General features: G+C 41.2%; 1 protein-coding gene across 3 annotated transcripts in view; it reads right to left on the reverse strand.

The window, feature by feature from the left end:
* RBM6 (RNA binding motif protein 6) overlaps window positions 1-27,172 on the reverse strand; it is a 94,170-nt gene that overhangs the window by 56,094 nt on the left and 10,904 nt on the right. For all 3 annotated transcript variants that reach the window (XM_077326029.1, XM_077326031.1, XM_077326030.1), the window contains exons 5-6: window positions 25,947-26,016; window positions 16,467-16,540 (exon numbers count right to left, since the gene is read on the reverse strand). In XM_077326029.1, coding sequence (XP_077182144.1) covers window positions 16,467-16,540; window positions 25,947-26,016 — 144 coding nt within the window. The remainder of the gene's footprint in view (window positions 1-16,466; window positions 16,541-25,946; window positions 26,017-27,172) is intronic.

Below are 27,172 nucleotides of genomic sequence, written 5' to 3' on the forward strand. Positions count from 1 at the left end.
AAAGCTCAATTCCATCAGAAGCAATCTGAATCCTACATATTAAAACAAGTTTCAAATTTTAACAACTGTATATCATCTGGATGCCACAATAAGAAATGAAAGATACACACAAATGTAACTATGTATACCAACAGATTGTAATTAGCTTCTGTAGAAGGCACAGCTAACTATATCAGGTCTCAAAGTCCAGATATGAAGTTTCTGTACCAAATGCAAATATCACCTTTCAGAGCTAATTCCAAACTGAGTCCTCAGGCATCCTGAACCTCATGTACAACAGACAGAAAATGGACAAAATCCAGTAATTCTCTAATGTGCAAAGAGTCATGAGGCAAAGGTACAATCAGCAGAGAAGGAACCCACAGCTTCATGGGAGAGCATTCCTAATTGCAGAGTTCTTTTCTATATAAGTAAAAAAAAGCAAACAAAAAAAATTCTTCCAACATTAGGGAACAGCTCACACTTACCCAATGCTATTTTATTATCCAAGACAAGAACAGATAAAATACATGCAAAACCAAGAAAATCTGCATGGTTACAAATCTGCTAAATTTCTTAACTGCTACATCAGTCAGACCTTGCCAGACTTTAAATTCCTTGACTGAACAAGTCCAGCATGGGCACCTTTAAGACCAACAAAGTTTTATTCAAGGTATGAGGTTTCGTGTGCATCCACACTTCCACAGATACAATGTCATGGGATGGAAGTAATCAGTTCATATTTAAAGGCAAAGTGTTAGAGTAAATTAACATGCAGCACAATGAAAATGGTTAACAGATTCCAGTGATAAATGGGGGCAGGGGAGACGGTAATTTGGATTTGTTTTTGTGTTCACTTGAGATTGAATTGCATGGGAAACATTTTGGATTCAATAAAGGTACCTACATAGGAGAGTAATGGACAAATATATAATCAACTGCTGAGGTATCATTCTGGCTTTGTTAGTTTCTTGACTTCTTCGGATGGGTTCTTAACTTCCAAAAAGTTCCTTATGGCTTCCAATCCATCTTTGTGTGGGATGTGGGTATATAAATATTCCAAATCCATGGTGGTCAAAATAATGTTCTCTGGAAGGTTGTTCAAAGACTGTGTTTTCCTCAGAAAGTCTGTGGTGTCACAAACATAACTAGGAGCATTCATGGCATAGGGTCTCAGGACAAGTATCCACATACACCCATAGTGATAGTGCCTATGCCTAAAATAATGGGGCACCCTGGGTTGCCAGGTTTGAGAATTTAGGGTAGATGATAGAAGGTACCTAGTTGAGGTTCCTTTGGTATGTCTGAAAGGATCCCTTCCTGAATATGCAGGGGTAATTCCATTATGATTTTATGTAATTCTTTTTTGTATTCCTGTGTGGGGTCTGAGTCTGGTGGTTCATAGAAGATAGTATATGAGAGTTGTCTCTGAGCCTCCTCGATGTAGTCTGATCTATTCATGATGACAACAGCTCCCCCTTTGTCTACCTCTTTTATTTCAATATCTGTATTGTTTCTGAGCATGGCTGATATTCTCCAGTACAGGGTGTTATTTGTTGGGCCCATCAGTTTGGATCCTATGGTGGAAACATTCTGTGTAGAGATCCAGATTGGCACTGCGACCATCAGGTTGTAGGTTCTGCATTACAAACACATCTGCTCCAACCCTACAAAACAGGGCTTCTCATCTTGGGGATCCACAACAAACCATTTTGGAACTTAAGTGCCCACCTGAAGAAGTCAAGAAACAAATTAACAAAGCCAGAATGATACCCAGAGTAAACTATTACGAGACAAGCCCAAAAGAGACAATAACATGGGGTATAGACAACGCTGATCACCCTGACGGACGACTTCCGTCGCCTCTTAGACCAGGGCAGGTCGGCGCTGTTCATACTGTTAGACCTCTCTCGCCAATGCCAGGATCAGAGGGACTGCCTTTCAGTGGCTGCTCTCCTTTCTCCAGGATCACGGACAGAGGACAGCAATAAGAGAGAGCTCCTCAAGCCGACACTAGCTTCCATGTGGAGTCTCTCAGGGAGCAGTTCTCTTTCCAATCCTATTCAATGTCTTTATGCACCATCTAGCTCAACTAGTGCGGAGGTTCTGCCTGGGTTGTCATCAATATGCTGATGACACCCAGCTCATCCTCCTGAGGGATGGCCTTCCTGATTCTCCCCCAGAAGCATCAGCTTGAAAGCAGTGACAAGATGGCTCAAACAGAGTCTTCTGAAGCTCAATCATTCAAAGATAGAAGTCCTGTGGTTGGGCAGGAAGGGCCCAAGTGAGGAAGCGTGCCTACCCAAACTGGATGGAGTGCAGCTATCAGTGGCTCACTCCGCCAGGAACCTGGTTCTGGTTTTGGATGCCTCACTATCTATGGAGGCTCAGTTCAACCAAGTAACACAGCTGGCATTCTACTACCTTTACCAAGCCAAACTACTAGCTCCCTACTGGGCCCCAGAACACCTAGCCACACTGATCCATGCGACAGTCATCTCGAGACTAGATTTCTGTAACTCACTCTATGCAGGCCTGCCCTTAACCTTGATACGGAAACTGCAACTGGTCCAGAACGCTGCGGCCAGGGTCCTCACAGTAACACCATGTAGGTCCCACATTCCTGCAACAACTGCATTGGCTTCCAGTTGAATTCCGGAAAAGGCGTAAGGTACTGGTAATCACCTTTAAGGCCATCCGCAGCCTGGGCCCAGTGTACCTAAAGGATTGCCTCTCTGCCTACACCATTCAGAGAGCCTTATGCTCTGCTACTACTAACTGCCTAGTGATCCCTGGCCCCAAGGAAGCTCACTTGACTTCAACCAGGGCCAGAGCTTTCTCCATCCTGGCCCCCACCTGGTGGAATGAGATCAGAGCCCTAGCAGAGCTTAAACAGTTCCGTAGGGCCTGCAAAACGGAGCTCTTCTGCCAGGCTTTTGCTTGAGGTCAACCTGAATTCAATCACTTCCCATTGGCCCGAGCCCCACCCCCATGAGAACCACCAACGTGTCCATCCAAAAGGGCCGTCAGTAAGTTACAGTTAAAATTGGATGTTCTCACCATGTTTGTTCCTTTATGTTACTGTTCTCCTGTTATGACTCTTTCACTATTGTTCAATTTATCATGTTATCCTTACTGTTTTTTTATTCCCATTCCATGTAAACCACCCTGAGCCTCAGGGGGGGGGGGGGATGGAGGGAGGGGGGGAGGGATATTAATCTTAATATTACAGAAACGGCCATCTGGGCGGCGCTGTCCGGGACACAGGAACCTGTCTGGGACACAGGAATCTACTGTCCACCCGTCCTTTCCGCTCACATTGGCCAATGTGACGGCCCCTGGAGCAACTGCCTCCACTGCGCCGCTGCCGCCCACAAGCCCAGCTTTGCCAGCAGATACTCCTCGCCGCTGAGGTTGCTGCTCCTGCACTCCCAGCCCTTCCTCCAAGGTACACTCACCACCCCGCCAGCTGCACCAGCCAAAGAACCTCCATGGCAACGGCCCTCCTGGCCCAACTGCACCGCAGCTCCACCGCCCCCTTGCCCAATAACCACACCACTCCTCCTCGCCGAAACCCTCCCCCATCAGCCACCGTGCCACCCGCCAGCCACCCTAATGATGGCCCCTCCGTGGAGACCGCCCGCTGTTGGCCACCACCCGCCCATGCAGCACCTTGCCACAGAGGCTGCCGCACCTCCCCCAAACGGCCATCCGGCCCACCATCACCGCCAGCCAGTCACTCCCTCATCTGCCCAGCCACCTCCCCATCCACATCTCACCCCCATCCACATCCACATCCATCACCCACCCATCTTGGCCACCACCTGCTTGCTTCCCCGGCTGCCGGGCTGCCTCCGTGCGGCCCGCCTGCCATTGCGAACCACCCTGGCCAGCCACTCGCTGCCCCACCTGACCAGCTGCTTCCACACCGCCGCCTGCCGCTGAGAACCAACCATCCATTTTCACGCCCAGCCGGTCGCCCCCCTGCCTGCCCGCCTACCTCCCCATGAGCGGTTGTCTTACCACCATGCTGCATTCCACAATCTCTCTGCCAATTGATGCTTTTTTACTTGAACGTACCTTATACTGTGAGTTGTCAGGAGTACAAGAGAAAATGGCATAGAAAAATTTAATAAAATAGAACTATAAAAAGATGGAATGATGGAAAGTTACCTAAACATACGTATCTTTGAAACCAATAAATTATTGCCCTGACAAAGAATCATCATGCTAGTCACAGCACCTAACAGAAACAGCAGTGCAATCAGCCACCCCAAAGTATTCTCTTTCACACACACAATAAATATCCTGTTGAAATTCAGGTACCACACCATCAAAATACAAAAGAAGCCACGTATCTGGAAACTACAACCTCAGCAACGAATCTACAAAACACACATCTGATATTAATTAAGAGTGAAAAACACATAAGGAGCACAGATGCACCTACTAGCTGAAGCAGAGTACAAATACTCAAGGTAATCCTCAATGTATCATTGAAACAGCTCGATCATAACGGAAACCAGTTAGGCATTTGTTTATTACCCATCTTGCTGTATCTGTTCACTATCACCGACTATAAGCTAAGCATGAGTTTACCCAACCTATGCATATGTATTTACCTCCTGCTTCAGGCATACAAAACATGCTCTAGTCCAGTGGTTCTAAACCTAGGGGTCGCGACCCCATGTGGGGTTGCCTGGCCCCTTCACTGGGGTCCCCAGGTTGGTTGCTGCCGCAGGAGCGGCGGTGGGTGGCGGCTGCCACAAGCAGCAGTGGCTGGCAGTGGCGGCGGGCAGTAGCCGGCGGCAGCAGAGCCATTGCAATGGCTACCCCCATGCTGCCCTGATTGTTGTGCGCCTGCGTGAACTGCCTGTGTGCCTGCATACGCCGACCCCGCTACAGTTGGGATGGCGGTGTCAGAGCGGTTGAGAACTGCTGCTCTTGTCCATCAAACTTCAGACTAAAATACCATTTGGAATTTGTCTCAAAGATCCCATCACCTTGGCGGAACTTGTTTTTCTACTGCATTAAAAAGAAGCATCTTTCTGCCCTCTCCTCCCCCACCATCTCCAAAGATTTTGCTCATACAGAGCCAGATCACCACCACTCTCTGCTAACCCAGATGGTAGTCCCACTTCTGCCATCGGGAGCACAAACAGTGGTATAACATCAGACTTTACTAACCAAAACTTGTGTATGTTTTGTATGCCCGTTTGACATGCTAGATGACATGTAGGTTTTCAGCTACAAATACCAAATATATGAGCACTGGATTTGGCTCACAGAATCACAAAATCCGAGTTGGAAGGAGTCATGCAGGCCATCTAGTCCAACCCTCTGCTCAACGCAGGATCAGCCCTAAGCATCCTAAAGCATCCAAGAAAAGTGTGTATCCAACCTTTGCTTGAAGACTGCCAGTGAGGGGGAGCTCACCAACTCCTTAGGCAGCCTATTCCACTGCTGAACTTCTCTGTGAACATTTTTTCCTGATATCTAGGCCTATATCGTTGTACTTGTAGTTTAAACCCATTATCGCACATCCTTTCCTCTGCAGCCAACGGAAACAGCATCCTGCCCTCCTCCAAGTGACAACCTTTCAAATACTTAAAGAGGGCTATCATGTCCCCTCTCAACCTCCTTTTCTCCAGGCTGAACATTCCCAGGTCCCTCAACCTATCTTCACAGGGCTTGGTCCCTTGGCCCCAGATCATCCTCATCGCTCTCCTCTGTACCCTTTCAATTTTATCTACGTCCTTCTTGAAGTGAGGCCTCCAGAACAGGTGTGGTCTGACCAGTGCTGTAGACAATGGGACTATGACATCTTGTGATTTTGATGTTATGCCCCTGTTGATACAGCCCAAAATGGCATTTGCCTTTTTTACCACTGTATCACACTGCCTGCTCATGTTTAGCTTACAATCCACAAGTAACCCAAGGTCACATTCACACACAGTGTTACCCAGAAGCATATCCCCCATCCAGTAGGCATGCTTTTCATTTTTCTGACCCAGATGCAGAACTTTACACTTATCTTTATTAAACTGCATCTTGTTCTAATTTGCCCATCCATGCTGGCTGAACAGGTAGCACTAGCACATTGTCTCATTACACTATTTTAGAAAACAAGTCTATTCAGAAACTTACTGAGGTCTACTCAATGAGACCTACTCTCAGGAAAGAATATTTAGGGCAGCAATATCCAATTGCTTACCTTTAATCAGCTCTTGTACAAGAGTTAAATTTATTTATTTGCAGATTTACATATTGCCCCTCTCAGTAAACTGTCTCAGGGCAGTTTACACAAATAAATTGAATATAGTCAACTAATACTAAAGCAATTTTAAACCACTTAAAGCTGGATGTATTTGGCTTTAATTCTATCCATTCAAGCATAAGAGTGGCATATTAGAAGTCATTTTCTGCTATTTCAGTGGATCTCAGATGCCAGGCACTTGGCTCACAGAAGCAAAGCCCCACAAAACACAGATGGCATAGCAACCCAACTGACGTGAGCTGAAAACCTGAGAGCTCTGTGTGGGGTCACCTTGATTCTTCTCTTCTTCAGCTATAGAACTCAGTCTATTCTTCGGAAATACTATAAAATCATCATCATCTAAGACAAGTCGTTCTCAACCTGGCAGTCGGGACCCCTTTGGGGTCAAACAATCCTTTCAGAGGGATCGTGGCATGGTGAGCAGTTTGGCCGGGGTAGATCAAGATATAGTGTTTGTCTGTCTGGAGCATTGGAAAAGAGCAAGATCGGCATGGTGGGACAAGAGGCAGAACTGAACTGAGAAACCCCTCGGGGGGGGGGGACACATTTATATATAATCATGAACAATGGATCTTCACGCCACTGGTCAGTTTCAGTTTAATTTCTGTGAAAGAACACTTGCATAATTTTATGGTTGGGGGTCACCACAACATGAGGAACTGTATTAAAGGGCATTAGGAAGGTTGAAAACCACTGATCTAAGAGACTTTTGACCAGAATAAACTGAGGGCATCACTCCCATTAGGGGAAGTGTCCGATTATGGCTGCTGATTCAGAGCACATTAGTGTAGCTTAGCATTTCCCAGCCATGGTTATACATAACTCCAGGGTTACACCAGAGGCCCAAGGGGGAGATTATATATTTTATATTTTATAATATATAGCTGACTGATATACACCACAGCTATATAGGGGGAAGAGATTCCCTTGCGGCCAATAGGAACTAGTAGCATGAGGGGTGGGAGAATGAAGGGTAAAGGTAGGACCAATTGTTAGGCCAGGTAAAGGTGGTGGTACAAAACAGTTGGGAGGCAACAAGGGAGTGTGGTCAATTGCCTTGGTAAATCTGGGGGGGGGGTGTCAAGTGCTGAATAACTTGCGAAACCTAATAAAGGACATAACAAACAGTGACAACTATGGCTTGTGTTTGGCATGGAAGTTCAACCCCAGCCCAGCCTGCTGCAAACCTTGCCACTGCAAGTGACTCTGTCAGCCCCACATTACTTAACCTTACAGCAAGCTAAACCTGCACAAGAAGAGAAATCTTTAAACTCAACAGAAAGAAGCCTCATCAATCAGCAATGCTGGACATGTCAAAATGTATCCCACTACAGCTGTGCTATGAACACTCAGTTTGTTCAAAGAAGACCTTTGTGGAACTCAAACTTACAGCAAGGTTTTCTTTATTTTATCCTGCACACCCCAATAAAAAAATCTCAGGGGTTTTTACAAGTAAAATCAAATGTCAGCACATAAGAATTGTTTACATAAAATATACAAGATCTCAGGCAAGCCATAGAACACACATAGAAAACAGGAAGGTCTTGAAAATGTTCTAAGCAAACGTCACAAAGGGCTTTATAGTATTGCAGATTTAATGATCTCACTAATTTCTACCTCTGCTTATCTCAACATCTTTTCAACAACTCAGGAAACTGCAATTTCCCCAGTGATAAGGGGTTTTACACCATTGGTCCTGCACATAACCAAAGCATTGTATTGTTTGACTGTATTATCAACCTACTATGGGATATCAGAAGAAAAGTGGCTCATCATTGTCCATCTCTGTAGAGCTTTGTGACTTAAGAAAGCAGTGGGAACAGATATTGAGACAAGAAGAAGGCAGTAAGACTAAGCAAGCCACGTTCAGAACACTGAAAAGCAGGAAAACACAGAGAGATATAGGAGAAGAAAAGAAACTGAAACAGGTGTAGGCTAATGTTGAAACAATGACAGAGAAACTTAAATAGTTCTGCTTTCTTGGTCCCCGTAAGAGCAGCACTGCTCCCCTTAAAAGCAGAAGCAGACACACAGGGTTAGATCCAACAATCTATGAACAGAAAGATTTCCTCTTTCCCCTCCCCCAGCAGTCCTTTCTTTTCCCATGAATATTGATTCCTCTTGATAAAGATACCTGGCATGAGTTTCCTGGTCTATAAAACATTTCACAATTTTATATATTCTCATTTTAATACATTCTTATGTTCACAACCTTTTTCAATCTTTTGACTGTGGAGGAGCCCCTGAGATATCATTTTTCAGACTTCAAGGAGCCCCAGAAGTGATGTCAGCTGGTCACAACCCGTCACACCCCCAGAAGTAACATCAGTACGTGAACCCTTATCCCTCCTTTTTCTCCCTACCCCCACCTTTACTACTAGTCTGCTTCCTGTAGGCTAGAAAGAAGAGTAGTAGCTGAGAAGACAGCCCAGACCTCACCATACCATGCCACTTCAGAGCTCCCGTGGACCCCTGGTTGGGAATCCCTATTCTAGCATAATGGCCAGATACAGTAGGCGCTTTCTCACACACAAAATAACTCACTTTCAATCCACTTTGCAATGGGATTTTACTATGTGAAAGTGGCCTCAGTGAGAGTCTGTCTAATACTATCAGATATTTTCTTCCAAAAGAATATAGAGAAAGATTGTACATTCTTTTAAAAAAGAAGTTTAGGTTCCAGCATAAGACCATTAAAGATCCTAATAAGCAGGAATCTAAACAGCCAGCATGATGTAATGGTTAAAGGTAAAGGTATCCCCTGTGCAAGCACCAAGTCATGTCTGACCCTTAGGTTGACGCCCTCTATCGTTTTCATGGCACACTCAATCCGGGGTGGTTTGCCAGTGCCTTCCCCAGTCATTACCGTTTACCCCCCAGCAAGCTGGGTACTCATTTTACCAACCTCGGAAGGATGGAAGGCTGAGTCAACCTTGAGCCGGCTGCTGGGATTGAACTCCCAGCCTCATGGGCAGAGCTTTCAGACTACATGTCTGCTGCCTTACCACTCTGCGCCACAAGAGGCTCTGGATGTAATGGTTAGGGTGCTGGAATAAGAATTAGGAGGCTCTGGTTCAAATCCCCCTCTATCATGGAAATTCACGAGGAAACCTTGCGCCAGTCACACACTCTCAGCATCACCTACCATACGTAGTTGTTGTGAGGATAAAATGGAGGTGAGAATTATATAAGCCACCTTGGGTCCCCATTGGACAGAAAGGAGGACAGGGTATAAATGAAACAAATAATTGTTTCCCAAACCCATGCCGAAGCTACTTTTTCCTCATTAAAACACAAGAATCATATTATGGAAATTTGCTCTAAAATGTAAGTTCTGTACTTCCACATACACAATCTCCTCCTCAAAGAATACTTAAAGAGTCAATCACGCTAGCTTGCATTCTAAAATCTATTTCCATTGGCGATGAAGAATTTCTATCAATGTGAGGTGTAATTTTCACTCTCCCATTACATACTATCACAGCAAATCCAGTCCAGTTTCTGAGGGTCCTCTGAACACCAAGGTAGAACTTAAGGGACCACAGTGGCATAGGAAAACTGCTTTCTGTCAGAAAAATTTCCATGCAGATTCCACAATCCAGCTTCCTAAAACAAGATTACTCAGATTGCAAAGTATTGTCCGGTAGAAAGTAATGTTCATTGCATGTAATATAAAGCAAACATACTCCAGAAGACTATTTTTAAAATACAGCTCTTTACAGTCAACCAATGGAAAAGGATTATATTTATGTTTTTTACATAAGATCTTTGGTATCAAATAGTACTTGAAAAACAAAATGAATTCCAAAATCCTAGCACCTTGTACACAGCAAGTATTGTACTATAACCAGTCTCATGGATGCCAACCTAAACACCAACACCAACAAGCTATACAGGATTTATTTCCCCAGAACTCCACAGCAAAACAGGTTTGACAAGGATCAAGAACAGCCCTGAAATGCCAGAAGGTACATGAAAGCAGCACAATGCTGTGGGGAACTATTGAAAATCTCCTTTCCAACAGCTTTGATCCAGTGTAGATAATGTGTGTGGAAATGGCCCTAGATGGTTTAACAGGCAAGCACATTAAAGAGGCCTCACATGACAGAGGAAACATCACCACTTGGTGTTTCACAGTTCTTCACTAAAAGTTCTCTGGTGTACAAATACAACCTGTGATACAGTAATTCTTAAGGCAGGGCCAACTCAGACCAAAGCACGTTCCAATGAAAAGTTTGCTCTGTTTAACTAAGAATCAAAATGAGAGATTTCATTCCATTTCTAGTTCACTTTGGAATCTCCCACTGTCAGTGGTTTTTTGTTTCTGACGATATGGTCATCCCTGGCAATGCCGTGTTGGAAGGAAGAGAGAGCTGAAGAAAATTCATCCCAATGAGAATCTTTGATATGGGAAACTATAGGATTCAATTGCTCTTGTACAAAGATTAAGTACCGTGTTTACATTTCACTTCTCTGCCTCTAATTATCCGAGAAAAATTACTTAGAACCCCAGGATTTTCACAACACAAATTCTTAATCCAACCCATTGTTTCCCAAAAATGAAATCACGCTTCATATTCAGAAGAAATAATTCCTTCCTTCCTTTTTGTTTATGGATGGAGTATGCAACCACTTAACACAAAGACTAAAATAATGATCATTCCCACTTAGTGCCTGAAGGATAATCAAACTAGAAAGTAAAATCATCTGCAATCATCAGGTTACCTTCTGGACCTCTTTCCAGTAAAAGGACAGCATTTCTCTAAAAATAAACCCTAAAAACAGGGAAAAGCACTCTAATTTCAAAAATTGATGACGTATACTGATGGCAAAGCATGGTACCAAAAGCTTAAACACAACAGCACACAGAGGTTGCTCAATGGTTCAGCATCAATGGATTCTAAGGCATAAACACGAATTCTAGTTTGCTTTGCACATTTCTCCATCCAGCATTAAAATGATGATTCTGCATCTCAGCCCCCTTCAAGGATCGCTGCCTTGTCGTGGCAAGGGGGCTTGCATAGCTCAGCGAAGGTATGAGCTATGCCGTGCAGGGCCACCCAAGACAGACAGGTCATAGCAGAGAGCTCTGACAAAAGGTGATCCACTGGAGAAGGAAATGGCAAACCACTCCAGTACCTTTGCCATAAAAACTCTATGGACAGTTCCAAAGGGCAAAATGATATGACGCCGGAAGATGAGCCCCTCAGGTTGGAAGATGTCCTATATGCTACTGGACATGAACAGACAGCTAGTACGAGTAGCTCCAGAATGAATGAAGCGACTGGGCCAAAGCTGAAAGGACGCTCAGTTGTGGAGGGAACTGGTGGCGAATGCTGTAAAGATTTTTATTCCATAGGAACCTGGAACGTCAGATCTATGAATCAAGGCAAGCTGGACGTGGTTAAACAAGAGATGACAGGACTGAACATTTATGTTACTGCAAAAAAATAGAAGAAAACAATAGAATGGGGAGGACCAAAGATCTCTTCAAGAAAATTGGAGATAAGAACTTTTCATTCAAAGATAGGTATGATAAAGGACAAAAATGATAGGGAACTAACAGAAGCGGAAGAGATTAAACAAAGGTGACAAAATTATACAGAAGAACTATACAAGAGCGAGCTTAACATCTCTGATAACCACGATGGGGTAGTTACTGACCTGGAGTTAGACATCCTGGAATGTGAAGTCAAACTGGCCTTAGGAAGTCTGAGCAACAATAAACCTAATGGTGGTGACAGCATTCCAGTTGAACTACTCAAAATCTTAAAAGACAATGCAGTAAAAGTGCTACACTCAATATGCCAGCAGATTCGGAAAACTCAAAACATTGGCCACAGGATTGGAAAAGGTCAGTTTACATTCCAATCCCAAAGAAGGGCAATGCCAAAGAATGTTCAAAATACCGCACCATTGCACTCATTTCTCATATTAGCAAAGTCATGCTCAAAATCCTACAAGCTAGGCTCCAGCAATATGTGGACCGAGAACCTCCAGAAGTACAGGCAGGATTTCGAAGAGGCAGAGGAACTAGAGATCAAATTGCCAACATACGCTGGATCATGGAGAAAGCTAGGGAGTTCCAGAAGAACATCTACTTCTGCTTCATTGACTATGCTAAAGCCTTTGATTGGGTGGAGCACCACAAATTGTGGCAAGTTCTTAAAGAGATGGGAATACCAGAGCATCTTATTTGTATCTTGAGAAACCTATATGCAGGTCAAGAAGCAACAGTGAGAACTGGGCATGGAATCATTGATTGGTTCAAAATTGAGAAAGGAGTTCAGCTAGGCTGTGTACTGTCATCTTGCCTATTTAACTTGTATGAGGAGCACATCTTGAGAAAGACGCGGTTAGATGAGTCACAAACTGGGATCAAGATTGCCAGGAGAAATATCAACAACCTCAGATATGCAGATGATACCACTCTAATGGCAGAAAGCGAAGAGGAACTAAAGAGCCTTTTGATACGGGTGAAGGAGGAGAGTGCAAAAGTTGGATTGAAACTCAACATCAAGAAAACAAAGATCATGGCATCCGGCCCTCTCAATTCCTGGCAAATAGATGGGGAGGAAATGGAGGTAGTGACAGATTTTATTTTCCTGGGCTCCAGGATTAATGCAGTTGGGGACTACAGCAAAGAAATTAAAAGAGGCTTGTTCCTAGGGAGGAAAGCTATGGCAAATCTAGACAGCATCCTAAAAAGCAGAGACATCACCCTGCCAACAAAAGTGTATCTAGTCAAGGCTATGGTATTCCCAGTTGCAATGTATGGCTGTGAAAGTTGGACCATACGGAAGGCCGAGCGTCAAAGAATTGAGGCTTTTGAACTCTGGTGCTGGAGAAGACTCTTGCGAGTCCCTTGGACTGCAAGGCGAACAAACCGGTCAGTCCTAGAGGAGATCACCCTGACTGCTCCTTAGAAGGCCAGATCCTGAAGATGAAACTCAAATACTTTGGCCATCTCATGAGAAGGAAGGACTCCCTGAAGAAGAGCCTAATGCTGGGAGCGATTGAAGGCAAAAGAAGAAGGGGACAACAGAGAATGAGGCGGCTGGATGGAGTCCCTGAAGCTGTAGGTGCAAACTTAAATGGACTCCGGGGAATGGTAGAGGACAGGAAGGCCTGGAGGATCATTGTCCATGGGGTCGCAATGGGTCGGACACGACTTCACACCTAACACCAACAACGAAACATCTCAGCACTAGAGCCTGAATTTTCAACTCAATCCCACTACTGAGTACAAGCATGACTGTGGGATTCCACTGTTATTAGGCCCTACTCCAATGATGACACTGCCAGTGCTGTAAGTCATTTATGCATCTGAACACCCTTCCATTGTAGAATATCTAATCACTCGCTGGTGCAATTCTTAAATAAATCCATTTATCTGGTTTGGTTATATTAGTCCAAAGTGGCAGGAGGATGATACAACATATATTTCTATCAAAATGTAGAATAAAAATCAGACTCCAGTGGCACCTTTAAGACCAACAAAGATTTATTCAAGGCGTGAGCTTTCAAGTGCAAGCACTCCTCCTCAGACTATGAACTACCATCATGACAGTGGGAATATAAAGCAATTCACTTGCAGGAATGTTTCACACTTGTATGGAGACAGATGAGGCCAGCAGCAAATGGTGCGGTGGGATCTGTTGATCACTTACATAGACAGTTTTATTCCTCCTATGTTTTTGTGAACTACAACTGAATTCGAGGTGACTGATTGGCTTTTTTAGCAAAGAATTATCATATGGCTGTATTTGGATGTGCGACAGTTTACTAATTTAACAGAATTAATTTTTGCTTTATATTCCCACTGGTATGATGGCAGTTAATTAGTCTGAGGAAGAGTGCTTGAACTTGAAAGCTCAGGCCTTGAATAATTCTTTGTTGGTATTAAAGGTGCTACTGGACTCTGATGTTATTGTGCTACGTCAGACCAACATTTGAATCCATTTGAATCTATAAAAATATAGAATATTTAAGGATTTCAATTCCTTTACTCACAAGACTCTACTGAAGACCACTAGAATGCACAAATACAAATAGTAGTCACTGAACTGACAAGAGGCTGAAACTGGTCAATCTGCCTTGGGAAACACCCAATACATTAAAAACTGCGGGCGTAGGAAAGAGCCTCTCAGTATGCTCCAAACATTGTGCCTGCGAGCAAAAACCAAATCTCAGTAAATTACTTTATTACTTGTTGGAAGAAGAGGCATTGTAAAGGATGACAGCACATACTGATCACTGCAAAACAATATGAACGGAGAAAACTGAGGGATTAGCTCGTATCACTAGTTCAACAGCTAGCGCTGGTCATTCTAATACACAAATCTTGATTCACTAACCAGAAAAATGTTTCCTAGAATCTCTTCTCCATGAAGTTAAATAGCAGCCCTAAGCAACACTGAACTTCCTTCTGATAAGCAAGATGTTAATTGCTTGTCTTGCAGAATAATTTCAATGGCTACTGCCACTTATAATTGAATGTCATTGTTCAGATTAACTTGAGTTCTAAAGCACTGAATCAGAAACTGTGGGCTATTACACGTACTGCTAAATTACTGGAAATAAAGGCTGGCTGAATTTCCTTTTTACTTCACCATTAAACGTCTTTATCAAAACTCTAGAGTTGTTATAAATAACTTTCAATGGGTATGACTGCCCTGACAAACGATGAGCCCCCACAAAGTAATCAATATAAAAAGGAAAACTCATATTTCCCGAACATGAACTTCTTCTGGGATTGATAGAACAATTTGGGCAGGCTTTTACTGGGGAAAGGAATGCTTAAATAAATTATCAATTCAATGTTATCATTTGTATGCAAAACAGCAGTATAAATAGATTTAGGTGGGTAGCCATATTGGTCTGAAGCGGACATACAAAAGCTTATATCTTGAATAAATCTCTGTTAGTCTTAAAGATGCCACTGGACTAAGTATCATTAGTATTCAGTGGATCGCTTCTGTAGAATGAGAACAGAAGAATGATGACAATTTTGGGAAGGGAAGGCTATAGATTCTACAAAAACCAACATGCAGGTCAGCAGAAGATTAAACTGATCTCTTATTCCAGCCACAATTAAGATCCATGATTATTATTAAATAGATGTTAAAGCTGCAAAGAATTAGGAGCTGATTTATATACTATCTGGTGGTGATCTTTTAAAAATATTTATAGATAAGATTTAGATATCACTTTTCAGATTGTTGAATATTATATATAGTGTTAGCTATTTCTAAAGGGCTCAGTGTTTCCTGATCTTCTAAATATATTCACGACTGCAAGGGTAGCCATGACAAAAATGGGAGTCCCAGCTATTTGTAAAGGACTGACTGATAACATGAAACAAAAAGTGCATGAGTTTACTGTGGACCACGTGATTAAGAATGTGGGTTTTCCCCAAAATTTGGAGAAGACACAGGGCTCAGCTTCTAGAATTATGCAGCCACAATTTAAGTATATGATCATTTTACTTATACAATTCAATATAAAATGTGTCCAATCTCTCTCTTTAATTTGATGTTTATATAAACTTTCCCCGTTTAAGGAAGATGTTCAGATTAACCAGATGCACCTGTGACAGGTCAGACCTCTCTTATGCAGCTCTACTATGCGTAGGAAGATATGCATAACAAAAGGAAAGCAACAACGAACCCACAATAAATACCCTCCAGATGAAAATACATAAACAAATGATACATGCAAACAAGATTCTTCACTGAGAGCTGCATATTAATGGTCTAACCCAGAAGCACAGGAAAGCTTTATAGCTTCTAAGCATGATACTATTTAGCTTACAGGAAGAAGAGATTTTCATTTACTGTTCAATGTCAAGAAATAAAACGTCTGAGGTTAGCAGCTTAGCTCTTGTCACTTAAAATCCACAATATACACAAACTCACAAGCACACCTACTAGAACTGGGAACCCTTTTATAACTACCATACTTTGAATCTATCAAATCTGCAAGGCATGCACAACTAAAGAAGGTAATCAGAAAAACAAAGTGTTGCAGTAGAGCATTCTCATGCCTCTCTGAATTTGAGAAACTCCAGCATTCTAGCTGCCTCCTTATATATACTGGAAAGAAAAAGTCTTCCTTTGAACTGCTTAAAAACGAAACAAAAAACCTAGGTATCCACCCTCCCCACAAAAATATTCTTCTAGAAGCATTTTCGACCGAAGTGTAAAGCAACCTGGTTGGCTTCCATGCAGGCGATGGCCTCTTCCAAGAGGGAAAACTCCACGCAGATATAGCCATAGTCGTAACCTGGGGACAGCATTTAAATACAGACGGGAGTTGCGTTAGTGCCAGAAAGCCACATTTTCAGCACCCGATTCCCCTTCCCCTAAGCAAACCCACAGATAACACCATCATATGCTCCCCACAAAAGAAATATAAATAAAAAGCAACAATAGGTACTTTCAAAGTCAAGTTTTGGCTTGGTAGTACTTGATCACAAAATCCATTCTCTTTGCTCCTTTTGAATCCATAAAATACAAAAGACCAACAGTAACATAGTGGGCTCATTCTCCTAAAAATTAAGGAGACATCAGCAACTTTGAAATTAAACATTTAAAAGTAATAAAAAACAAACATAATTTGATAAAAGTTAACATTTTAGGAGTTTCATGAAGATGAAAGACTTTCTGGGATCAGAATAGTATTTGTGAGGGTTTTTCCCATCCCAAACATAGGATGACATAAAGAAATATCATTTAAAAATTAATTATAAACTGGTATTCCTGAACACATATGGAATATCCTAAAATATCACGATTCAAAAGCAGTGACAAGAAGGACAAACAAGCATTCCTTTAGCATATGCTGTGTTTCCTTTTCCTGAAGCCATTTGCCAGAGTCATCTGAAAGTGATGAAGTGTATTTCAAGAAGGGATGCACCCATTTGTCAAACTAATTAGAAGGGCACATAAATGTGGCCTTACCTCAAAATTATAAAGGATTCAAAATCAGGGAAATTAAAATCCAAGGGTTACTCAGGGGAAGGTAAGTCACTTTAAGGAAGAAACAGACTGCTCAAAGTTGCAATTCAAACTGCAAGAATCAATTTGCATTGATGCAAATCAAGTTATTTAGACAATTTCTATCCTGCATTTATACTGGGCAAACTATTAAGCTGCTAAGAAACCTTAAATTAACACACACACAAACCTTCAGGGTGGAGGTACTTCACTGATGTCCTAGATGTTTTTATATTATAGATATCAAAATTAGCACAGTATAAAAATTTTCAGAGCCAGTTTAATAATACAGATTCCAATTATGGCATAGCTGTGTATTTGTTTAAAAAGCCGAAAGTCCTTAGTGACACATACCTACTTGCTAACTTGTGATCATCAAGGAACTAGCATTAAACGGGATTGCAATGGCTGTACATACTATATTTTTCTACAATCGAGAGTCACACCATAGGCAACCCCAACATCATGAGTTTAGAGGAAACAATCTTCATGTTCAATGTGACCATGATATAATCAATTCAGCAGATTTATATGGAAATTCTACATGTCTTCATACTGTGGTAATCCTATTCACTTGAAACTTGTTTGCAAAAAGGAGTGTGCTATCCACTCCTTATATAATAAATAGAGCGAGAATTTAGACAGCTGGAAGAGTCCTGCCTAAATTTGCAAATATTTGCCATATTTATTATTTTAAAACAGGCAGCAAGAAATCAAATGTCATAAAACAGAATCAACTTTGAGCATGATTGCAAGCCAATAGTAATAAAATTATCTACAGCCTTATGTCACAAAATCTATTCAGCCGGCATGGTTACAATGCAACTGTACTGAGACAAGATGAAATAAAATTCTTATCTATTTGACCCAGAGAAAGCCAGAATTAATGACTACTGGGATATTGCAGTTAATTTAAGAAATTCATATTTTCATTTATACTGCAAACTTGAGTGAGAGAAAGTCAGTCAGCCTGTAAATGAAGCATATAAATAAACACGGTGATTTGTATGGTCCTGTCCTACATTTTTCAGTAGTTCTCATTTATTCTAGCAACCTGCAATAAAAATCTGGCTCAGATAAGTTGACATCTCCTAAGCTACTAGATGATATTTGTGTTCAGACAAGGCTTTTCATATTAGGGTCCTGGCATTCCAATCCATCATTATCCACAGTACCATACTAGGCCTTAACAGAATTAATATAGGACCTAAAGTAGTGGACAGATGCCAATTAACAATATTAACAATTTTCCACAGCTCACCTGCACCACTCATTTGGATGCCAGGTTTAAGCTGGTATTTCTTTAAACACAGTGAGCAAATTGCTGCCTTAAACCAAAATAATGAACCACAAATGAAACTGATTGAAAAAATGTAACTTTTCTGTTTTTTCAATCCTGCTGCAGCCCACTACAGACTATAACACTGAAGTGCTACTCCACAGAAGTGATGTTGACCACAAAACATTTTGCATTGCTCACCCCTCCCTCTCTATACACACACACACTGGAGGGGGGAGGAGAGAGTACAAAAGAGTATTATCTTTTTGTTTCATTAAAAATGTTTATTTTGTATGCTTTACAGATATGCAGTTGAAGCCAATAATGACCTGGGGAAAGCCACCAAGTATACATGATGGGAACGATTCAGATCCAATACATTGACAAGAATTTCCATCTACTGGACTGAAAAGTTCCTTCAAGGTGTGAAACAGATTAGGCATAAATAACTAATAATCCTAAATTCAAGTGGATAACCATGGTCTGAATTATTCCTAAAGTATTCATTCTGTTACTGTTACGATAGTTGTCATCCTGTTATTAGTACTTGAACTATGCTGTACCTGTATTATGATTTCAAAGTTTTCTGCAAACTACCCTGAGCCATGAGGGGAGGGCAGTATATAAATATAATTATAATTAATATAATAAATAAATATAAAGTCCCACTTGAAGTAGGTAACAAATGGTAACAAAACACAGTGATAAAGTATTAGTAAGTGGCAATTACTAATTATGGAAGGAAGGCAAAAAGATGCTATACTAAAGGGTAGCAGTCAAACAACTTCTATATGCCTGAACTGTTTTATACTTGTGTAAAGCACATTAGTGTCCCTGCTATTTGAGTATAAGGGGTTTTGTTTTTTAGATGGAAACATGCACAAAGCTTGGAGCAGACCTACACATTATGGACATGGCTGATCCTGTGACCAAACTACCTAGCACCACTCTCCTTTTTTCCTTTCATAATACACTGAAAGGCAATTGGCAGAATTGCCAATTCTGATCTTGTGGGTAAACAGCCACATTAACTTGTATTGCCACCTCCCAGCTACTAATCGTTCTTACAAACCCTCCTCAGCAAAATTCCATCCAGCGTCAAATGATGAGATCATGGAATGGATTAGGGGTGAAGGTTCCTACACAAAGATTAACAACCACCTAAACACGACACAGGCCTAATCAGTCTGCTATAATGACATGTGAGTTCTTTTGAAGCTGCTGGATTGCATACTATTCTGCCAACATCTAGATGAAAATTACATGAGACTAACAAGCTAAAGGCTGTAATAATGCCAGCACCATGGGACCCAGTCATGTTTCATTCAAACATTACAAAACGGCAAGAGATCCAGACATGGAGAAACCTTACCATTCATATTAGTAATACTTAGCCCCAGCTGCATCATTTCACATATGGATGAAGCTATATAACAAAGAAATATTGGATTGGAAAGATGGGCACAGCTACATCAGATTCCTATATCCCACATGCTCTTCCACACCTTCCAAATCTAAATTCCTATTCCTAGTCCAAAAGAGCAGTGAGGATCAGTTAGCACTAGTCTCATCTGTTAAGAGATGATGTACAACCAGTTATGTCCTTCACAACGGATAAAGTTAAGTATCATTAAGGAAACCAGACTAAAATGATCTATTAGGGAAAGTATTCACATTAATATAACAAATCAACTAGATTTTTTTCTGTAACAGTGCATTCTAAATAAGCATAACCTCATTTTTACTCTTATAGGGAGATCAGCCATTTTAAAACACATTTGTTCATATACACAAGAGAGGGCAGGAAATTATTATTATTTTTTTTCAATTAATAAATGCAAATATAAACAAATGGCGGCAAGGGTGCTAAAAACCAGCCCAGCCACTGTGCATAGGAACTACTTACTTGTAGTAAGTTTAATAGTTACAAAATACGTAAAAAGGAGGCAACTTTTCTCCCTAACTGTGCAATGCCATAGATCTCAACCACATAAAGTCCAGCTTTATTAACAACAGTGCATGTAAAGTGATATACCATAAAGTATCTCAATCAAAACAGCAAAACACATAAAATAATACTGAAGTAGTATGTGTTTGGGTTATGTACAGGATATTCAAATCTAATAGGGGAAGTGAACAAAACTTCAGTCATAGAAAGCATTCTGAAAATTTGTTCTGAAATTTTGTTTCTGAAATTCTGAAAATTTGTTCAGAAAAGAGTAAAATTTTCATACATTAAAGGGTTGTTTGCATACCAATGTCCGCACTCCCTATGCCTCACATGAACACAGCGGTGAGGTTCTTGATGAGGTTTGTTGCAGTTCTTTAACTGTGGCATTTTAATTAAACAAAAATAACAACAAAATAAAGACTAATTTGCATACTTTGATCTTTAGCAATAATAGGCTACTACTGCCAATCAACCACTTTTTAAAATGCTATTAGAAATGGTTTATTAAAAGTGTCTAAAATGTAAATGCCATACATTCTCTTTACGCTTTGAAGAAACTAATATCACATGACTCGGCTTATTAGACAAATCACAAAGTTGGGGCAGTTTCTTTACAATCTTTTGGCCTGCCAAGAACTAAGCATCTTGCCCACATTAAGAAAGACAGTACTGCCTGTCAGCCAATTCCATAGCAAGTCCCTTGAACCTCAAACACAAGCCTTATTAAAAACTTCATTCCACAAAAATGGCATCAAGTCCTCACTTCCTGTCATGACACTACCATGTGGCCACAAGCTTACAATTCAGGAGGATTCATTTGAGACTGCTAAGTCTCTCCTAAAAAGAACCACTCAAAAAGACCTGTGTTTTATTTGGACTCCGGTGAAGCATACTCTGCTTCACCACTGATGGGGGCCAATTTGTTTATGTGCTTTACAATGCCAAATGAGGCATGTGTGTCTCAAGCAGACTGCAAGCATGGCAAATTTCACAGAAGATGCAGTTCCAGCTCCAGATAAAATGGAACAATAAAAGAAGGCATCAAATAAGTATCAATTTCTAATACACCAACCAATAATCTAAACAAGACTACTATGCCACAATATGCTCCCAAATGACCTCAATATGGCAGGACTGAGTTATGTAAAACAAAAATGTCAAGGAGCACAAAGAAAAAAAACCATCATAACATCAAACACCCAGTTTGATAATAAAAAGTCTTTTTGGCACATACCAGAGACAGGGAAATGGGAATCTCAAACACTAGTACATGTGGGTAAAAGCCTGCAAAACAAAACCTTCTCAATGTTAAATATTAAATCAAACAAATATTATTTACTTAATTGATCAACTTCACATCAACACTAAACAACTATCTATACTAGATAGTCAGCACCAGAGCAAGTCCCCAGAAATCTTGTTCCAACCTAGGCTGCCAATGAACGTGGAACAATGTAGCAAGGATTACAGATATTCAAATTAAACAAGAAAACGTTATTACATGCAGGTGAGATGAGAGCAAAAGTGATGTACCTAATATTATCAAAAACAGTGAACAGATTCATGTCATATTTCTATTTTCATCGCACACAGATATACAATTACCGAGTAAGGAAAGTCACATAGTGTTGATGTTTGAAGAGGCTTAGTGCATGATTGGATACTATGTTCAAAACACACTGCAAACATGTCAAAGAATGATGGTATTAGGAACCATCATGCATTTGACTTCTGGAAAAATCACTTGCTGGGAGACACTTGTGTGAGGTAGGCAAGGTAGGCAAAACAGTTTCTATCATAAATAAAATTAAGGATGTAAGGAAGATGCCTCATCACACATTAATACAGACTGAAGTACTGGTGCCCCGATCATTTAAACACAGATTGGCTGAAAGACTCATTTCAACTAATAAGAATACAGTGCCACTTCATCAAAGAAACAAATCTTATTTTCCACACAGCACTAAAATTAATTTTCTATCATTCAATCTGCTTGCTTTGATCTCTTCCCTGTCTATTACTGATGCTATCTCTGAAACCAAGGTCTATGCTTCTGCCACTACAGCTGAAATATTAGTTTGCTGCTCTATTTATCATTAATAATACCTCTGAACAAAGCAAGCATGTGAGGTACTCATCTTTGAGTTGTATGAACAGAATTACAAATCCTGAGTAAACCCAGAAAATGCCAACACATTTCTCCAATTTAACAAGAACCTGCCACCCCTACCCTTTGGCTTGGACCAGAAGGGGTATAAATCGTAACCAGCTTTAATTTTAAGAGCAGAAGAATCTCTTCATATATTACAAGAACACACTTGAGTGTATAAATTTTGAAATCTTCATGTGAGTCATTTCACTTTCTTTTGTACAGGTAATTCACTGAATATTGATCCACCAGCAAAATAAGGAATAATATTCTAAGGTAAATTCTACTGAACTTATAACAGTGAAGGACAGGGAACCTCCAAGAATAGGATGGGGGAAATCAACAGAAAATACTCCCTAGTATCTATCAGCGGAAATTTTCCATTGGATTCAACCCAAGATAGCATGTGGCATCCCAGCACTTATATACTCAGCAAATTAAACATGCAATTGTTCTAATTTGTGTACACGCAAGAAGTGTGTAGGACTGTTTGTATGTGTGTAGAATTGTTTGTATGAAACAATCCTAGTGAGGTCTTACTGCTATTTTACTCTTATCGACCCTATTTCCTTGTCATCTCACCTGTTTCTTCCAGTTCCACTTCTCAGAATTTCCCTCTGGATACTTTCCACAACAGTTCCCAAGAACAAAACTTCTGATTTTCCAGATATTATCAATCAGCAAGCCAGCACAAATGCATTCCATCTACATTCTCTTACTCAGGATCTTTCTCCTCTAAGAAGTTGTCCAATTAATAGAAAACCAAAATTTTAGTTGTAACACACCTCACCCTGCTTAAATGAACTATGCTATTTAAATAACTACATTCTCAAATAGCATCAGGTATCAAAATGAATGCTTAAGGCGGCAAAAAACCTCTGGCCTCAAAATCTAGATGTTCCTAGAAACTAGCATTTTTGTTACATTACAAAAAATATGGAGAAGGTGCTTCAATTTAAGTCCAGCTTAAAACGAGACACAGATAGATGGAGTTTTTGCATGTATCCAGCAATTTTGCATTTCCCAATCAGAAAATGCTGGTGGTTGCTATAAGCTTTAGAACAGCTTTTCTAGATATATAGATGGTGGGATTGAAGGCAAATAAACTGCAACATATGCATATGGATTTGAATGTAAGGCTCTCCCCACATTTTACTATACAGGCTAGGACTCATTCCGTGCATGGAGGATAATGCACTTTCAGTGTGCTTTTGCAGCTGGATTTTCCTGTGCAGAACAGGAAACCATACTTCTAAGGTGCATTGAAGGCTCATTAACCCTTGGGTGCAGAATGGGCCTAGGATATAAAGAGTCGTGTTGTGTTCTGTGCCTGCACTGGAACTCTGCCACTTCCATCAATCAAACCCCCTCATATTTCCTGAGTAATTGCCCCTGAGTTGAGGGACCAACAACCAATGCCACCCAAAGGACTGTTAGCAAAAAGGGAAATCAGCAGATCCAGTGGACATACAGATTGCACACAGGACTCTGGATACAAGCTGCTAAAGATTGAGAGTGATTTACACAACATATTTTTAAGTAGTCCTGTTTTTCTACTGATTGTAATGATTACATTCTGACTGACCAATAACTCATCAATGTACATCTGTATTCAAGAAACAGTTAAGATAATCTAGCATTAGTTATAGCTTGTGCTTCACAATGTACCACCGTAGCACAATCCTATTCAGAATTAACCCTCTACCCAACAGTCTCTCTTCCCAAATACACTTCTCTGAAACACACCAAAGACTAGGCTCCACTTCTCTTAGGAGTTTTCAGTTCAAATCTCCATAAAAGAAATCTGTTGATGCCACAAAGAAATTGTAGAACCTACATATGCACAAATCTACTTGACTGTCAAATGTTACACCCAACACTGTATTTAAAGGAACAAAGAGGTGCTGAGTATATGATATCCCTTGAAGTTGATCAGGAGAAATTATTAAGAGTGCCAGTGAGCTGTATATACACTACAGGAAGATGAGAAGCTAGCTTTGTAACTGGGAAATTAATGGAAAACAATCAATAAACATTTAAACAATTAACTAATGGGAAAAATCACTGGAAGCCAACCCTTTTCTTAGAAGCTGACAGCACTGCCAAAGTGCTCTTTCAACACCATGTATACCAGCACCATGGGAATTTTGTTTCCTTCTGAAGTGCTCTTGTGCTTAGTTATTTTTGAACTCTGGAACAATGAAAGCCAGTTGGGAGATGTAGCGAAGGCTGTTTCTGAAACGAAAATCTTGCAGTGAACATGGGTACGGCCCACCCACACCCCATTACTGTTCATATAGGCAAGATGACAGCAAGGCAGCTGTGGCTATAACATGCACACACGTGTGCACTCACACACAGAGTCTGCAGAGACTTTTGATTTTCCAGAAGACTGAAAACAACACTTGTAGAAGTTTGTTACAACCTGATTGGAGCAGAAAGAAAAAGGGAAAGACATCGAGAATACTTCTCTGCTTTCTGCTGCATATCTCCCTTGTAAAAACTATATCTTTACACTTTCCCCACAACTATGTTTAACTTTGCTAGCCATTAGTTTCTGTGCACAGGAAACCTGCAAAGTATTACTTCACACAAATTCATCCAAATACCAGTCAGGACCAAGAACTATATATAAGCCATCTCCTGAAATGAAAAATGCTATCCAATTCTGAAATGCGATCACAGAAATACAGGAAGTTTCCCATTGGCCTCCATTTTACATATAGATACCAGCTACTGGTTATGCTGAAAACAAATGCTACCTGGTGCTGCTTTGAGCTCTCATGAAAAGTCATTATAGAGCAATCGTCTTGCCCAATAGGAAATTTACCATCCAATGGAAGCAAACCACTGTCAGGTCTGAAAGGCCTCCTTAGAGCTGCCTAGTTTTCTTTCATGGGAGCCTAACCTCATGGCTAATGCAGAACTAGAACAGGTGGCCAAGCCAATGCCTTAACATAAATCATGGAGGATGATCCATAAAGTATTTAAATTATTAGTAGTTAAGACATGAGTTAGAAAGGTACAATTACAAAGCAAAATTGGATCAACCAGAGTGTTTCCACGGTGGAAGAATTTCTGTCCAGAAAAAACAGCTTTCTGGCCTCCCTCCCTCTTACAGCCCCAAAGTGCTGTTCTGAAGGCACAAGCAGCATCTCAGGGTCATTTTCATCAGCAGAAGAAAGGAAGATGTCAGACAGTTGTGCTGAGTAGGTAGAAATCCTTCTGCCCATGGAAACATCCTAGTGGATACAAACCCTGATGAACATGTTTAATGTAAAATCACCTGACAAAAACACTGCAGAAATTCTCACCTGAAGTATAATCTTTTAGGCGCAGGTTCTTTACTGGTGTCCCATCACATGCTTGGAAAGCACTGAGGATCTACAGAAATAAACCATATCAAGGTAAGCATTAAAATCCACATTACCCGCAGCAGTGCTCCCAAAGGAGATAGTGACTTTTTTCACCATGATGAAAAGATTAATTTGATCTGCTTATTGAATGAATAAAAATGAAAATCAAACTGGGTTCTGGTGGTTTCAGACTTTTAGTTACAAAGTGCTATATTTAAACAAAATGCATACAAAACGTAAGCTAATTAGGATTTTCTCCCGTTTAAGTATATTGCCTTAGATACACTACATTTATATTTGCAGATGTTTAAATCTAATAGAAATCTAAATCCAAATGCCAAAGACTCATCTTATAGACTGCATTAACTTACACTGGGTAACTCATCTGGAGTCTCAGCCAGAAAGGCAGACTATAAATGACAAGTGTAACTATACTTGAATAGTTTGACAGGAGTTACTAGTTGGTGTGTGCATTTGAATTTACATGAACCAAAAATATTTTTAAAATCCAGGTTATATTCAGGAATTACCAGCTAACTTGAGCACTTTGACCATCGCATCCCCAACCCAAGAACTTGGGAGTGACCTTGGATGCCTGGCTAATTATGGAGGTACAAGTCAAGAAAGTAGCCTGCCAGGCCTTTTTCCACCTTTGCCTCTGTCCTCTAAACCAGTGGTCCCCAACCGCCGGTCCGGTGACCGGTACCGGTCCGTGGATAAGGCGGTGCCGATCCGCAGCTCCTCCTCGTCCTCCTCCCTGGCTGCAGCCTCGAGGGCTGCCCTGCCAATCTGCCGCCGGTTCACCTCTGGTGCTCTCCAGCGGCCGCCATGGCTTGGGCTCCCCCTCGGCATAGCACTGCGCAGCTGCTGCTGACAGCGCCCCCAATGGGCGGCGGGAAGTCAGGGGCGCCGGCGGAAAAGCAAGCAGAGCACTGGCTCAGGCGGCGGTGACATCCCTCAGCAAAAGACTACCCCCCCTGGGCCTCAGTAAAATTCTCAAGCATTGACCGGTTCCCGGTGACAAAAAGGTTGGGGACTGCTGCTCTAAACACCTAGCCATGGTGATCCATGCAACGGTCATCTCCAGACTTGATTTCTGTAACTCATTCTACACGGACCTACCCTTGTCCCTGACCAAGAAATTGCAGCTGGTGCAAAATGCAGCTGTTAGGGTCCTCACTGGG

Source organism: Paroedura picta, chromosome 3 (genome assembly GCF_049243985.1).
Source record: "Paroedura picta isolate Pp20150507F chromosome 3, Ppicta_v3.0, whole genome shotgun sequence".
In the NCBI taxonomy this organism is placed as follows: Eukaryota; Metazoa; Chordata; class Lepidosauria; order Squamata; family Gekkonidae; genus Paroedura; species Paroedura picta.